At 37.2% G+C, this 17,238-nt stretch overlaps 1 protein-coding gene across 1 annotated transcript in view; it reads right to left on the reverse strand.

Annotated features, from left to right (window-relative positions):
* Nucleotides 1-17,238, reverse strand: part of tns2a (tensin 2a) — a 48,574-nt gene that overhangs the window by 4,683 nt on the left and 26,653 nt on the right. The window contains exons 5-22 of the mRNA XM_073823630.1: nucleotides 15,537-15,586; nucleotides 12,545-12,728; nucleotides 12,390-12,440; nucleotides 12,193-12,315; nucleotides 11,086-11,150; nucleotides 9,874-9,957; nucleotides 9,684-9,796; nucleotides 9,396-9,456; nucleotides 9,191-9,266; nucleotides 8,932-9,061; nucleotides 8,365-8,430; nucleotides 8,053-8,169; nucleotides 5,217-6,668; nucleotides 4,954-5,113; nucleotides 3,657-4,648; nucleotides 3,076-3,207; nucleotides 2,010-2,105; nucleotides 1,298-1,375 (exon numbers count right to left, since the gene is read on the reverse strand). Coding sequence (XP_073679731.1) covers nucleotides 1,298-1,375; nucleotides 2,010-2,105; nucleotides 3,076-3,207; nucleotides 3,657-4,648; nucleotides 4,954-5,113; nucleotides 5,217-6,668; nucleotides 8,053-8,169; nucleotides 8,365-8,430; nucleotides 8,932-9,061; nucleotides 9,191-9,266; nucleotides 9,396-9,456; nucleotides 9,684-9,796; nucleotides 9,874-9,957; nucleotides 11,086-11,150; nucleotides 12,193-12,315; nucleotides 12,390-12,440; nucleotides 12,545-12,706 — 3,958 coding nt within the window. The 5' untranslated portion in view covers nucleotides 12,707-12,728; nucleotides 15,537-15,586. The remainder of the gene's footprint in view (nucleotides 1-1,297; nucleotides 1,376-2,009; nucleotides 2,106-3,075; nucleotides 3,208-3,656; nucleotides 4,649-4,953; nucleotides 5,114-5,216; nucleotides 6,669-8,052; nucleotides 8,170-8,364; nucleotides 8,431-8,931; nucleotides 9,062-9,190; nucleotides 9,267-9,395; nucleotides 9,457-9,683; nucleotides 9,797-9,873; nucleotides 9,958-11,085; nucleotides 11,151-12,192; nucleotides 12,316-12,389; nucleotides 12,441-12,544; nucleotides 12,729-15,536; nucleotides 15,587-17,238) is intronic.

Here is a 17,238-nt window from a genome sequence, read left to right on the forward strand (position 1 = left end):
TGTTCAAAAGCTTTCATTTCAATGCACTGTATGTCCTTCTGGAGCACCAGTGAGTGTCTGAACCTTCTGTAATAGTTGCATATGAGTCCCTCAGTTGTCCTCGGTGTGAAAAAATGGATCTCAAATACATACAGTCATTGTTGGAAAGGGTTAAAATACAAAAAATCTAAAAAAAACAAAGAATTTGTGTGACCTGAAGGTTTTTTAAGAAGGGTTTTTCTTAAAAACAGTGGGCAGTTTTGGTAAAATAATTAACATTTTGCAGATTCTGCAAGGTGCATGTAAAATGTTGACTTCAACTGTATATATACAACTCCATGCCAAAATAAATATTTTTTTAGTTGAGCTGTGAGAATGAATTGAATAAAAAGAGCTGGCGCTGCAAATGACAATAGACAATAAATAAGACAGAAAATAGAAGACATTTTGTATATTATCTATAACTTCTATCTATCAACAACATTGTCTTTGCAGGCCGCACGCAAAAATGAACATACAGTCCAACCAGTGTTGTCTGATTCACAAAAATGATTGTTATGAGTGGTTCTTTTGATGAATCAGTCACAATATAACTTTGAATTGTCAAAGCGCTTATTGATTTATATGGCAAAGTGTAGTTAAATACAGTCGCAAAGAAGTAAAATCATAAAATTAAAGAAAGAATAACACACGTTACAAAAAAATCTAAGGTTTTGTTCAATATATGTGACCCTGGACCACAAAACCTGTCAGATTTATACATGTATGGTTTGTTAGGGTATGACACTATTTGGCCGAGATACAACTAATTGAAAATCTGGAATCTGAGGGTGCAAAATAATACTAAATACTGAGAAAATCCAATCCAAGTTGTCCAAATGAAGTTCTCAGCAATGCATACTTCTAATTAAGTTTAGATATATTTACTGTTGGAAATGTCCAAAATATCTTCATGGAACATGATCTTTACTTAATATCCTAATGATTTTTGGCATAAAAGAAAAATCGACCATTTTTACCCATACAATGTATTTTTGGCTATTGCTACAAATATACCTGTGCTACTTAAGACACAAGGTTTTGTGGACCACGGTCACATATAGTAAGGATCTATCGTACTCCGGAAAATACTGTGTTGTTGTGTCAAATAAGCCATGGAAAAATACTTTCCATGGCTTATTTGATCTTTTAAAGCATTCACTTCTTGTCTTGCAACTCCTCATAAACTCCAACCTCAAAATGAGTGTATGTTGTGTCTGTGCTTTCATCATTCAGTGATATCTCAGCGTGGCGTGTTGACGTGTGCTGTTATGTTTACCTTTCTCTGGGATGCGGAGGGCACAGGGCAGAGAGATAGGTGTAATGGAATGCTGATACACCAGTGCTGAAAGACTCCCTACCAATGACAAAACACACACAGAGGACCTCAATCCTTAGCTTTCATAACACTTCAACATTATTTACCTTTAAAACTGATTGCAAAAGCCAGAACGAAGCCAGGCGGCAACTAATCACAGGCATAAAAGAATGTTTTTGGCTTTCTAATACAGAAAAACAAACATTACATCAAAGATACGAGCTTTATCTCTACTTCTACAACTTAAGGTTGTATGTTTGCTCTCTATTAAGCAGCATTCTGAACTATTTGGCATATTCAGCGCTCTGCTAGAGTACATGACAGAGATATCATGGAGATTGGACAGTATTGCTGTCTGAATACCTTGCATGCATTGAGAAAACTGATCCCCCCTTCAGATATCTCAGGAAAGCACAAACTCATTTTCACACTAACCTGAGCTTAACTTTCCTACACCTTGGCTGTTCTATAAACTTCCAGATGAGGTTTAGGACCTCAAGAACTTTCTGTCTAACATCTTCATAATAAACAGTCAGACAGGTAAATAATAACAGAATTATAATTTCTGGTTGAATTATCCCTTAAATCTCTAATTTAAACCTAAGGACTAAGCTTAATCGGTTTTTGGCGAGCCAACCCGTGGAGATTTACAGAGGATTCCTGAACTGCTCACCAAAGTAGGGCTCATTTTGACAGCCCTTAATCTTCACTCCTCGAGGCCCCGTCTCAATCAGGAAGTGTCGAACCAGCTGTTCCAGCGGGTCTCCTGCTAAAAGACAGGAAATGATATCTAATATTGGTTGTATGCCCATTCGTGACAACTTTTTGAAATATTGCACTTCAGTGATTAATGGCCATTTAGATAAACATACATCACTGTTTAAAGGCAAAAGTCATTCAAAACATTTTCAAATCAGTTCTCAATGCTTTCTCAAATAAATGTTTAGTTGAATTGTACAAAAATAAACAGTGCAACTGGTCCACCATTAAAGGGATTGTTCACCCGAAAATGAAAATTCTGTCATTAATTACTAACCCTCATGTCGTTCCAAAGCCGTAAGACCTTTGTCCATCTTCAGAAAACAAATTAAGATATTATTGATGAAATCCGAAAGCTTTCTGACCCTGCATAGACAGCAACACAACTATGACATTAAAGACCCAAAAAGGTAGTAAGGACAACGTTAAAAGTCCATGTGATATCAGTGGTTCAACCGTAATGTTACGCAATGTTAGCTAAGAAAAGAAATCGTTGAATAGAGTTGTTTTTTTTGTTGTTTTTTTTGTGCACAAAAACTATTCTCATAGCTTCATAAAATTAAGGTTTACCCATGATGTCACATGGACTAATTTAACAATGTCCTTATTACCTTCCTTGGCCTTGAACGTAGCAGTTCCGTTGCTGTTTATGCAGAGTCAGAAAGCTCTCGAATTTCATCAAAAATATCTTAATTTTTTCATTTTTGCATTTTGCTAAAAAACCAAGCGTTGTGAATTTGGGACAGGACTATCTGTTTGTCCAGTCAAATACAAGGAGAGTTTTTGGAGACAATCGTCATTATTTTCGTTTGGTCCAGAAATGACACACTTCAGCTACAGCTCTAAATTCTTGTGATGTTTAGCTCTGCTAGAGTACTTCAGGTGCAGTTGTGTGTTTCCTGTGCAGACAGAGTGCTTTGGGACCAACACTGAGGCAAGATAAATGTTTGTGCGAGGAAATGCCTGCAGATGTGGCGTACCTTTGCTGCTATGGTTATTGACATTGAGGGGTGGGCTGGCAACTTTCAGGGCCAGACCGTAGGCCCCCTGGAAAGAGTTACTGTCTCGGATGAGGAAGGCCCCTGGCTCTCTTTCCTTCAGTGCTGCAATAGCTGTTGAACAGAGACAGGACAGTTTAATGAGACATCGCTATTTAAAAAATAGATCCAAGCATATGGAACAACAATCTGTTGCAGCATGTGCAAAAACACTACAGCACAGAAATAAGCATCACTATTAGTCTTGCTCATACTATGGGTTATGAAAAGTACAAGGACCAAAAATAAGTCATGGCTGCATTTGATTGAGCAAAACTGTTTACGCAAAGATCTTTAGTAATCAGCAATAACGCTGGGTATTGATAGACACTTGCTGATTCAATTAAATTTAGATTCAATTTTATTTCATTTGGGTATATATTTAAGGCAACTCAAAAGAAAGCCACCTCTGGTCATTATTCTGCATCTTTACCCAGCCATAATTGGCTGCTGGCTATGAAGGCATCTCTAAACTGCATGTAGTTTTATATAGTCAAAGTAAAAGACAACAGTGGTTTTCTCACCTTGCTCTCTAGAGATGCCAGGTTTATACCAAAATCGAGAGCTGTCCTGCACAAATTTCACACTGACACGGCTGCCCATCTCACCCTCCAAACCAACTTCTCCCTGTCCAGTGGGCACGGTAAGCTCTCCCACTGAAGGTGAGAATGTAACGTGGTGTTGCCCAGAGGGCTGATGACTCAAAGATGCCCTCAATGTTCCAGACCTCCCATTGGGAGATCCTGGCAGGCCGGTTGGACGGCGTTTCTCAGGAAGAGGAGGCTGTGAGACGGAGGTGGCTGGGTACCCTGGATAGGAGCCTGGTGGAGGAGGTGGGGTGCAGCAGGCTGGAGAGATGGGAAAGGTGGGAGTGGAGCTGGGGCTGCCATCTATACTGTGTCCTGTGGGAAGTGAGGTCTCAGAGCCTAACATCAACTTCCTGCCCAACGTTGCGAATCCAGGCACTGGGGGTTCAGGGGAAGAAGAGCTCTCCTGTTCGCCATTGGGCGGTTGAGGGGATACAGGGGCTAAAGAAGCAGAAGGGGTGTCTGGTTCAGGAGATGGTGATACTCCATTGCTATGCGAATGAGCTGGGATGGACTCGGACGGGATGGGAGAAGAGGGATCTGGTGAGCGTGCTGGTTTAACAGTCTCAGTTGAATGTGGTGCCATTTCCCCTGTGGGTGGCACTGTAGCAGCAGTAGGAGAGCTGTTTGTCTGTGGCTTGGTGGATTCTGATGGAGAATTTAAAGGGGTGGAGTATTCTGCTGGGATTTGTGGGGTGGGAGATGTCGTTGGCGAGGAATGGGCAGAGAGTTGTTGGGCAGTGGTGGGTGCGGCAGGAAAGGGGTGTATCTCAGGAATCTCTTGACTGGAAGAAAGTACAGTTTGCCGAGACCCCGGACTGGTATTGTTGGACTGTAGGGCAGGTGGGTGTGTCCTGTTGTGGGAGTGGGCCGAACTGCTTTCACTGTTCACCTCTCTTGAGTCATATTCACGGACACTCAGGCTAGGACTGAAAAAGGAAAAGGAATTTAACACAATATAAAAACAAGTCAGCAGATAACATTTTCATCTAGTGTAGGATTAGCCAACTGTGCTCCTGGGGGTCTACCTGACTGCAGAACTCTGTTCCAACTGTGCTTCAACTACACCTGCTGTTTTTTTAAGTAACCCTGAACACCTTATTTAGCTGGTTCAGCTGTGTTTTAATAGTTGGATCTTCAGGTTCAGGTGGTCAAGTGGTTTAGGTGTGTTGGATTAGAGTTGGAGCTAAACTCTGCAGGAGTAACCCCATATTTACTCATAATTGCTGATTACCTCTCCTGGGTTCGCAAAGGACTGCTTGTGTGGACTGGTGTTGGAGGTCCTGAAATATCAGAGGGTGTTGAACATGGGGCATGTGGATCTCGATGTGTCCGCCGCAGGGAACCATGGGTAATGTGACTACGCCAGCCTATGCTATCTGCACCAGGGCAATCTGATAGGAATAGCAAGATGATCAAAACAAATGCTTTTTGTGAAAGCTTACACGGTACACTGTAATAAAAGACTTCAATTGTATCTGTCAAGTCATTTCTCACCTGTATTTGTATGAGAGGTGTACTGCTGAGGGTGGGAGTCTGTTTGGTTATCTGTAGGTCCGCTGGCATGGTGCACCGAACCAGGGCAGGAGGCGGAGGGAGGTGGAAGAGGGGACGTGGACTCAGACTGGTAACCTGAGGCATATCCACGACTCTCTGAGGGTGAAGGTTGGTAGGGGGAGCAGGGGCATGTCTGGTGCGGCGTCTGGTATCCACTGGAACTGCTGCTGTATTTGAGATCCAGATGGGCGTGAGAGTGGGACCGGGAGGGTTCGGGGTACGCAGGATGGCCTGCAGGAAGTGGATCAAAGTTAAATGCTGGTAATTCATGACTGTGAGGCCCATAGGGGGCTACGGTAGCCCGTCTGTGCCAGTATTCTGCCTCTCGTTCTCTCTCCCACTGTAGTTCTGCTTCTCGGTCTCTGTCCCAGTGCAGAGACATTTCTCTGCCCCTTCTTAGCCCTGCCTCCCGGTCCCATATCTCTGCCCCTCTTTGCATATCAGCCTCTCTGCCCCGTCTTAAACTAGGCTCCCGGTGAATCTCTGCCTCCCTCTCCCAGTGTATTCCCTCCTCTCTGTCCAAACGGACTGTGTGGAAATCTTCTCGCCGTAGGCAGCAGTCCCGACACGGGCAGCCGGGTGTCACCAGGCCATCTATCATCATGACATCGTGGTAGGGGCCACCAGGTTTTGGGTGGTGTGGATGATTGTGGTGATGGTGGGGGTACGGAATGTACTCATCTGTCCTACAGAGCAGTCGGGGAGACAGACTATGTGGATGGGGACTGATCTCTTGGGATGGATATGGAAAAAGGTGACGTGATGGTCCCTCTGAGCAGGTGCGATGAAGGTAGTGCTGGGGACCTTGTTGGCGGTCCCAGAGCAGATCTGGTGGTGGCAAGGATTGGTGAGGATGGGCACTGTGGTGTTGGCAAAGTCCTATGACAGATGGCATCCCTGCAGAAGGAGCCCCTGTGTGTCCATTAGTGGTGGTGGGATGATCAAGGCAGTACCCATTGGATAAGTGGTGGAGTCCATCGCATCCAGGCTCAACACAGCGCTGGGATCGGTAGCCCACCCGACATGAGCATGAACGGCCTAACCTCATCGACCCAGTCCTTTCAGGAGGCAAGGAATCACCGTCATCCAAAATGGCCGTCTCTCGGTCACGATCCCTTCCTCCATCCCCTTCAATCCCACCCAACAGGCGCTCAAGATCTTCCCTCTCTTGCTGAGTAGGCGGGGCCTGCCGAGGCGGTTCATCGAGGCGGTCAGGTGGGACAGATGAGTGTCCAGAATCAGTGCTAACGGACAGTAGCTGACTTGGACGTTCCTCAGAGTTCCTCTCAGGGCTGCCATTGCTGGACGGCAGGGAGGTGGATCCTGCAGCACGGCGCTTTTTTACCTGTGCATACAGGCTGCCATCTAGAGGCCCACGTGTGTGCGCAATATCTGGAGGGGTGTATGAGAGATGTTTAAAATAACAACAGCAACAATGTGTAGTGCAAGGAAGAATTTAGAGGTCCACATTCTGCACTTTTATTTTTCCCTGAAGTCCACTAAGATATTAGTCAAGGCTTGCAGCAAATACAGTCATAATTTAGTTTCACACATTCCTTTCCTGTTACATATTACATATATTACGACATTAGAGTTTTTTTTTTTTTTTTTTTACAGCAGTAGAGGACATAATACGTTATGTATTTTGAAAAAGTAACTTCAGCGTAATGGTGAAAACTCAAAAAAATGTCTAATTAAATGACAAAGTTCTTGGCCTTTGTTTTTTTTAATACTGTTCTCTGAGGTACTTATAATGTTATCAAGATTTTGACATCAAAATACGTCATACTTTGGAGGTAATAGGCTATTTTCTCTCCCTTTTGACCCCCCTCATCGGAACACTCTGTTTAGATAGGCATGACGGATTGTAGACTCCAAAGTAAATGCCCACTGCTTTGATTGGCTAACAGTTTTCAAGTTTTTCATACATGAACTCTGTTGTGATTTAAGTTAAAATGCATAAATATTCGGGACAAAGCAATAGCGACCACGTAATAAAAACAGTTACTCACACTATTTTAATTTCAATCTTTCTGAAAATCCTGCATCAAATTGTGCCTTGTTTGTAAACAAATCCACGGTAAAAAGAAGTGAACCAAGTTTTTGAACAAGTTACTGATGCAGTCTGGATCTTCATTAAAAGTAAAGTTCATCTACTCAATACTTCAATAGGAAGACAATACAAAGAGTGTGTTTTTCCACAACTTGGCACTGTACAGCATTGTTTTGTTGGAGCCATCTTTATCGTTTGATTTCTACGTAGACGTGCATTTGCCTCTCTCGTTATTTACCTACTACATGCACAGTTTGGTGAATGGGACTAGGCAGTGATGTACAAGCAGACATTGATGATCTTCTGCAGAGGTGATATTTAGCCACACTATTACATCATAAAGTGGCACATTCCACAACCTGTGACCTCTTATATGTCAAAATATCAAGGGAATTTTAATTTCTCAGTTCATGAATGCTTTAAACAACATGTGACGCTTGACTACTATTAATCCTACACTGCTTGGTGAAAGTGGAATGAGTAATTAAACACTTTTACCAAGGTGTTAACGTATAAACCTGACCATTTGTGATTTCTGAATTTTGTTATTGCAGCTTAGTTTCAAGCTAGACCGTGTAAACATTTTAAAGTATATGTCTATGTAATATCAACCTCTTTTATTTCCAAATAAAACAGGCAAGTCCTGTTTAAAATAACACAGTATGTTCCCTCTGAAGGCTTTCATAAACACCAGTATGTGCTTGTATGAGTGAATAGTTGTACCCTCTAGGCTGTCCTGATGCCTCTGATTGAAGTTTTCGTAAGAGTCCCAGCGCACCACCGGATCATTTGTGTTATAGTCCACGCTGACAGCTGGATCATTCCTCTGGCTCACCCTCCCTAAACCAAATACACACACATCTGCATTATCACACAGTTAAAGACCACATGGTATGATAGCACCCTTCTGGAAAAAGCTGTGCGTCAGCTCAGGAAAGAATATTGTGTTTGTCAAACAATTTCATGCTCCCTAAAACTGCAATTAGACAGTTAGCAAGAACTTAATCTGCAGTTTGATTAGGGTTTTAATGTTACCTTTGATTTTCTCAGGCCCGGATGAAAACACAAACTCCACTGTGGCATCAGAGGGAAATCTGTCATCTACAGGAAACAGTGGGAACTGAGAATGTTAATCATTAGAGCACAAAGACCCTTTCCAGCTAATAATATTTGTCATTAATAATGGGCTTTGTATATAATATCCTCTCCATATTGCACACTTTATAAACATGTTTTTGATTATAACGATGATTAATATCTAGGATTTTTTCCCAGAGTTTTACAAGCAATTGAAGTCGCCTCTCATGCTCGCATGTAAGCCCATAGAGAATCCATTATCACGTGAAAGTCTGTATCTCATCTCAATTACGCAGCTGCGGTGCGCAGGTGTTACCCAATGGGAACGAGGGTGATAATTTACGGCACAGCTAAAAGAACACAGACCACCGAAATAAAAAAGCACATCGTAAAAAAACAAGCTCAGCTGATATCCCAAGGCCATTTCAGCTCAAGGCGGTCAGAGTTGGATAGACGGCTCTGGTTTTATTGCAAAAATATACGAGCTTGGCATATGATTCTTGGCTTGTTTCACTAAGACTGTACCTGAACAAGCTTCATCCAGTTCCCCTTTGCCGAACCAGAGCTGAGCTCCATGAATGGTGCACGTATGAAACTGCAGTCGAAACACAGAGTCCCTCTCGGCAGCTTGAACCCGTCTGTGATAACACTTTACCTACAGGAAAGACAGAAAAAGAGACCATAAAAATGACAGAGAGCAAAAGAAAGAGATTAAAGTGATGGAAGTGCCTATGCTTTTGACAGTTGTAATATATCAGGGTCAGATAAAAACAGCCACACATACCATGATGTCTCCTTTCAGCAGCAGTGCAGGCTCAATAGTAACAATCAGCCGTCTGCTCCCAGAGCCCTGCAGATCACTATAAAAAAAGATACATAGATAGCAAATGAAGGGTTAAAAACTCAATAATACTGATGCCTGTCCTAACAAACAACACCTCTAATTATGCTTTAAATTATGTGAATGTCTCCAATAGATCCTCACTCACTATATGCCCGAAGTGTAGACAAGCTGCATGGACTGATAGATCTTCAGGAAAGGGAAGAAACCTGTCAAGAGAGTGAGGAAAAAAGTGAGATATGGAGGCGTAATTGGCAAACTCCCTGTGTCTCTCTCTTCTCCAGTGCAAAGGATTAAAAACAAACTTTGCAATTGTGTGAATGTGAAGGAGGTTTTGTTTAATGTGCTTACACAGACACATATTACCTCAGTGACCTCATCGAGGGCTTATGTATGAATTAAGTCAGGGAATGATGTCATGAAAACCTTCACTCACCTCCATCTTCCTGGAAGTTGGGGATGGTGGGAATGAGGACTTGATGGAGGAACAGTGGACTGCTGTTCATTTTGATGGCCCCTGAGAGCAGACCTCCAAAATAATAGATATACCTGCAGAGATAGCAGGGTTAACAATGGAAAAAAGATCAGTAAATATCAAATAAAGACAAAAATCAAGAAAGAGGTACCTGTTCTGAGAGGGTTGGAGAGAAGACGAGACTTTATCTTCACAAAATTTTCTCATGGCCAATGTGCTGAGGGCCTGATCTGCCCTGTGTGTCCAAACAAGTTGAAGACATAAAAGAAAAAGACACATGTTTGTTAAAAGACGAGAAGAATTCAAACATTTGTCTCTTAATTAAGCTAACTGACATAGACTAACAGCCACCAAACTCTTCAAATTATTTCACAATTCACATTTACAAATTAGGTTTTCTTTCCTTCTAAAGCATCAGTGAGCGTTATAACCTTTTGTAATAGTCCCTTAGTTGTCCTCAGTGTGAAAAGATGGATCTCAAAATCATACAGTCATTGCTGAAAAGGGTTTAAATGTACAAAAATGCTGAAAAACCAAAGAGTTTGTGGGACGTGAAGGATTTCAACAGCAGGCAGTTTAACTGTTCAGGACAAACAAGGGACTCATGAACAACTATTACTAAACAAAAAAAAAAAAAAAAAAAAACACAGCTGTGGATCATTTAAGTAACAGCACAGTATTAAGAATCAAGTGTATGTAAACTTTTGAACAGGGTAATTTTTATAAATTCAACTATTATTTTCTCTTGTGAACTACATGTAAACGTCTTTTATGTGAAATATCTGGTCCAACTTTACATTAGGTGGCCTTAACTACTATGTACTTACATTTTAATTAATAATTTGGTACAATGTACTTATTGTGTACATACATGTTTTTACATTGTACTTTTTTTAAACTATATGTAATTACATTTGTAATTAATTTCTGTAATTACCACTGTTGACCCATCCCTTACACCCTAACCCAACCTTAAACCTACCCATACCACCAAACCTGTCCCTAACCTTACCCATATCCAACCTTAATAGAAGCAAAAGTGTTTTGCAATGCAACATGACCACATTAAGTATATTGTACTTATTTTTTATGCAAGTACATAATAGTTAAGGCCACATAATATAAAGTGTGGCCAAATATCGTATTCAGGTCAGTAGTACAGTAAATAAAATAAATAAAAAATAACATGCATTTTGGTATGATCCCTCTTATTTTAGTAAAATCATTAACATTTTGCAGATTCTGCAAGGTGTATGTAAACTTTCGACTTTAACTGTATATTACATCTACCAATCACAATACAATTTCTTATTTCAGAAGTTTCAAGAACTGTATGTTCTTCATGTAGAATGGCTGAACTTACCCTGCTGATATCTTGCTGTAATGCATGTAGGCAGCAATGATAACACCTGTCTTTCCTTTGTTGCCCTGAAAAACAAGCAATACTAGTTAATACAACTGCTACAGGTATGATTTGCACTTTTAGACAGTCAGGTTTTGGACCTTTTCATAGTTGGGTAAGAACCTATTGAAAAGCCAAACAATTTGAGTAAAAGCTAAAAACGTCTTTCTTTCTTCAGTCGAAAATAAATGAAGGTTTTTGAGAAAAACTTTCCAGGATTTTCCTCCATATAGTGGACTTCAATGGGGATCAACGGGGTGAAGGTCCAAACTGCAGTTTCAATACAGCTTCAAAGAGCTCTACATGATCCCAACCGAGGAATAGGGGTCTTATAAAGTGAAACGATCGGTCATTTTCTAAAAAAAAATAAAATAAATGTATATACTTTTTAACCATAAATGGTCGTCTTGCACTAGCTCTTTGTCCAGGACTTCATGCGCAACAAAGTCACTTTATAAAGGTCACGCATGACGTAGGTGGAAGTACCGACCCAGTCTTTACAAAGCAAACGTGCAAAGAAAGTCAAACGGCCTTTACAAAAAAAGGTAAAACCGTGATTTTGGTCGATTTTGAAGTTGGAGGAGAAAATAAGTTTTTCGACCTACTTTACCTTTATGAACTAAAATACACAAATAAAGAACTAACCACACGTGATCTTTCCAATGGGATTATGTGAAGTCACATAAGCGCAAAAAATCATGTAGAGCTCTTTGGAGCTGCATTGAAACTGCAATTTGGACCTTCAACCAATTGATCCCCATTGAAGTCCACTATATGGAGAAAAAAACATTTCTTTTTGACTGAAGAATAAATATTGGATAACACTGGGGTTAGTAAATTTGATATGTATCAGCGTTTTTATTTTTTCCTTGATGTTTTTAACACTATACATAAAAAAAAAACGCTAAGCTTTTTAAAACAGACATCCTCTCAGGTCTGGCTTCATGTTATCATATGTGGTGAGGCTCTGCAGGGTGATCCTTAAGGGTCACGTCAAAACCTTTTAGTGTCCTGACACTTGCTTGTGACCCTGACATGAACTGTCCAAAGACTACAATGACCTCTGACCTTACAGTGCAGAACGACCACATGCTGGGGGTCGGAGTTCAGCCAGTTCTCCATGGCTTTGCACATGGCACAGATCTTATCCAGAGGAGGAGCGTGCATATCTGGCCAGCCGAAGTCATGAACCTGAGAGAGAGAAAGAGAGACTTTTAAAAACATTTTTTTTAAAAACACATAAAATTATAAAAACTGAGCCCTACCTTTGGGTTTAAACGGGTGATGTCATGCCTTCGCTCGGACAGATTGAATAACTGTTGGGAGGAAAACAACCAGGAACAATGAAAATGTCTCTATTATAATAGCATAAGTAAACTTGCCTTAAATACAGTAAATACAAGCCAGAAGAGTCACTTACCAGAAATTTGTCCTGGTGTTTGGACTTGAGCATGGCTGCCACCTCCCTGAGGTTAAGGCGGTACCGCTGTTCTTCCAGCAGAGGAGGGAAAAAGACAGAGATGATTCTCTCTGTGATGTATGTGAGGTCGAAATCATAGTTCCTCTCCATCACTCTGTCCATCACCCGATCCACACTGAAGCTCCTGAGAGAGTAAGGAAAACCACATTAAATATCCTGTGAAATTGAAAAGCTAATAGACATGAACTCCAAACCTCAATTCCATGAGTGTTTAAGGTGGTTAAGCTGTTTTTTAGAACATAGCAGCTGGTTTGTTGCTGGTCCAAGATGATCTACCAACACCACTAGGATTGACCAAGATGGTCTACCAAGTCAAAACCATGTCCACCAGCTTTTAGCCCAGATAATTAACCATCTGGAATTGCTTGGACCAGATAGAAAAACAGCTACCAGAGCATGCAGGATTACATGCCCAGTTTGTACATTTTCTATACATTTTCTATTATCTAATACTAATAATTACTCCTCTTTAAAAACACAACTAATTGAACAACACTGTCAGATGTTATCTTTAGCATATATCAAAAGAAATACTCTAGATTATAATGTTGTGATGCCTAAATACACTTAAATTAGCATTTTAAAAATTATGTTTTTTTTCATATAAAATAATATAGAACTTTAATATTTGGCAATTAACATTTATCATTTAAAACTGTTGAATGTTATATTCAGCTGATATCAAAAAAAAAACTTTACATTGTAGTGTTATGATGCGTAAAATCATCTAAATAAGCATTTTAAAATAGATTTTTTTATGTTTTAATGTTCTATGCTTTTTAATATAAAATAATACAGAACTTTCTTATTTGTCATTCAACATTTATCATTTAAAACTGTTAAGTGTATTCTTTAGCAAATATGAAAACAAATGTTATTTTTATTCTGTTTTGATATATATATATATATATATATATATATATATATATAATGATACAGGATTTTAATATATCTCATTTAACATTTAAAACTGTTGAATGTAATCTTTAGCAAATATCAAAACAAATATTATTTTCATACTGTACATTATAATGTTGTGATGCCTAAATTCAATTAAATTTGCATCTTAAAATAGTTTTTTATTTTATTTTTATATAAAATAATACAAAATTTGAATATATCATTTAACATTTATTATTTAAAACTGTTAAATGTAGTATTCAGCTAATATAATTTTTTTTATACTTTACGTTATAATGTTGTGAAGCCTAAATTCACTTAAATTAGCAATTAAAACTGATTTTTTTTAGTGTTTTATTTTCTTTTTTCTCATAAAACAATACAGAATTTTAATATTTGGCATTTAACATTTATAATTTAAACTGTTAAATGTAATATTCAGCAAATATCAAAACAAATATTATTTTTATACTGTACAATATTATGTTGTGATGCTTAAATTCACCTAAATTTTCATTTTAAAATAGTATTTTATTTTTTTATATAAAATAAGTTGAATTTGCTATTTAACATTTATCATTCAAAACTGTTACATGTAATATTCAGCAAATATCAAAATATTTTTTATACTTTACATTTTAATGTTGTGAAGCCTAAATTCGCTTATATTTGCTATTTAAAATAGATTTTCTTTTAGTATTTTATATTCTTTTTTTTCATATAAAATAATACAGAATTTAAAATTTGCCATTTAACATTTATCATTTAAAACTGTTAAATGTCATCTTTAATCTTTAGCAAGTATCAAAATATTTTTATACTTATAATGATGTAATGCCTAAATTCACTTAAATTTGCATTTTAAAATAGATTTTTTGTTTTTAAGTGTTTTATTTTATTCATATAATTTAACATTTATCTTTTAAAACTATTAAATGAAATCTTTAGCATATAAAACAATGTCATACAAAATAATACAGAATGTTTAGATTTAGCATTTAACATTTATTAATTAATTCTTTTAGTGTTTTATTGGCTTTTTTCATATAAAATAATACAGAATTTTAATATTTGGCATTTAACATTTAGCATTTAAAACTGTTAAATGTAATATTCAGCAAATATCTCATTTTTTAATCATTCACATTTAAATGTTGTAATGCCTAAATTCATTTAAATTTGCATTTTAAAATAGATTTTTTTGTTTTTAAGTGTTTTATTTTATTCATATCATTTAACATTTATCTTTTAAAACTATTAAATGAAATCTTTAGCATATAAAACAATGTAAAAAAAATTAAATTTGCATTTTAAAATAGATTTTTTGTTTAATTTAATTTTTTCATATAAAATAATACAGATATTTTATAATTTGCCATTTAACATTTACCATTTAAAACTGGTAAATGTAATTAGCAAATATCTAAATTATTTTTCATACTTTACATTTTAACGTGATGCTTAAATTCATTTTAATTACCATTTTAAAATTGATTTTTAATGGATTTTTAATCTTTATTTATTTAAATATTATAATTTAAATATTTGTCATTTAACATTTATCATTTAAATTAAACTAATTATTGGCTTATCGCATTGACCAGAATTTCAAAGTTGGTGCATGCCTAATAAAAAAAATCAAAGCTTCTCCCAAACAAAACCTCTAAAATCAATCATCATAAATAATCATGTGAAAGTCCAGTAAATGCTATTTTATTGGCTAGCTGGAGTTTGATTGAACACAGCTGAGCTGTCAGTACTGTGCAGCTGAACTAACCACGCACCCTGACACATATTAGCTCTCTGCTCCTCACCACACTGTGGCCAAAAGGGATTTTTGACTTTCCACATCAAATCCAAAGGGAATAAAACCCTGCTGAGATGAGGTAACTTATCTGAGATAAGTAGAGATTGGCAGAGGAAATAAAGTCTCAGAACTCAAGCATGCTCGACCACTCCTGCAGCGATCGCTGAACTTCATGGCTTGAGATTTGATGCTTTAAAAGCTTCGAATCTTTTCACCCAAACGTACCTCGGCAGAGTGTTTCTCTGTTTGGTGTAAGTCAGAGACTTGGTTGAGCCCTGGAAAAAGACAAAACAAGATTATACCATTGTGTTTGGACATAACAAACTCAACCAACTTTCGTCTAGTTGACAGCGCCAACTCTTGGTACAAAAGACTGTCTTTTTGGTTTATTTAAGAAATGCTTGTTCTTAATTTCTGTTCTACTCTTAAGGAGACACATATGTGCGATGTGTAAACAGATAAATGCCACTGTAAGAACTGAAGCACCGTCTGAGGCCTAACAGCGAAAGAAAATGAATAGACCTTTTTATTCTTTAGACAGTGAAGACTAATGGTTCTGATTAAACGGTGGACCTGAGTCACAAAAATCAGAAAAATCACGTCTATCTCTGGATACAGAAAATTAAACACTGACTCTGTGATTGCTGACATCACAGCTAAGGACTTAAATGAAATAAAGTGTAATAAAATAAAATGCATTGCAAAAAATTTAAATAAAAAACATCATGCTGCCATTTTTCATTTTTGTCTTGATTTGATCTTAATGGATAACTTTTGCAACTACAATTACTTGCATGCTTCTACTAGCCTAGCATAAACAACTGAACACATGTATTGTTGTTCAAAGATGTTTGACATTGACTTCACTACTAATCAACTCATGAACTGAAGCAGCAACTCAACAAAGATGAGTAGAGAAAGACCTCTTAATATTAATGCTGCCGTGTAAACAAGTTTAGACTGCTGATTTGCGTACTGACATTATTGAAAGCTGTTAAAGCACAATACTTTTTTTTTTATTGACTTACTGTAATACTGTATAAGAATTCCATTCGAAAAGAAAGCATAAATCATGAAAAAACAGCATTTTCAGTGCTAATTTGGTCAGTGCATTTGCAGGCAACCTGCCAAAATAAAAGTTTGCTGATTTCAGGTAACTATTGAAAATTCATATAAAATAAAAAAGTAAAAAAGAAAGAAAAACTGTAGTGTATGTTTTAAGTGTACTCCAAAATAATTGTATTTTAATTTAAAAATCATTTATTCATTTTAAAATACATTACCAATAAAAGTTTCTGAACAGTAAGTTCAAGCCTGCATTTATTTGTTCTACAGCAAAAACAGTTATATTTGGAAAGATTTGTACTATTTAAAATAACTGTTTTCTATTTGAATATATTTTAAAATGCAATTTATTCATCTGATTTCAAAGCTTATTTTTAGCATAATTACTCCAGTCACATGATCGTTCAGAAATCATTATAATATTCTGATTTGCTGTTCAAAAACATTTATTAGTATTATAACTAAGTAGCGTTTTTTTCAGGGTTCTTTGATGAATAGAAAGTTCAGAAGAACAGCATTTATCTGAAATAGAAATCTTTTGTAATAATATAAATGTCTTTATCGTCACTTTTGATCAATTTAAAGCACCCTTGCTAAATAAAATGATTAATTTCTATAATTACTTTTCCAAAAATAAATAAACAAATCAATAAAATTATACTGACTCCAAGGTTTTGAGGGGTTTTATGTATAATATTGCAAAAATGTTTATATTTCAGATAAATGCTCATCTCTGGATATTTCTATTCAATAAAGAATCCTGAAAAAAAAAATACTCAACTGTTCTAAATATTAATAATAATAATGCATGTTTTTTAACAAGCAAATAGTAAAATAGCATCGTTTTTTGAATAGCAAATAG

Source organism: Garra rufa, chromosome 18 (assembly GCF_049309525.1).
Source record: "Garra rufa chromosome 18, GarRuf1.0, whole genome shotgun sequence".
In the NCBI taxonomy this organism is placed as follows: Eukaryota; Metazoa; Chordata; class Actinopteri; order Cypriniformes; family Cyprinidae; genus Garra; species Garra rufa.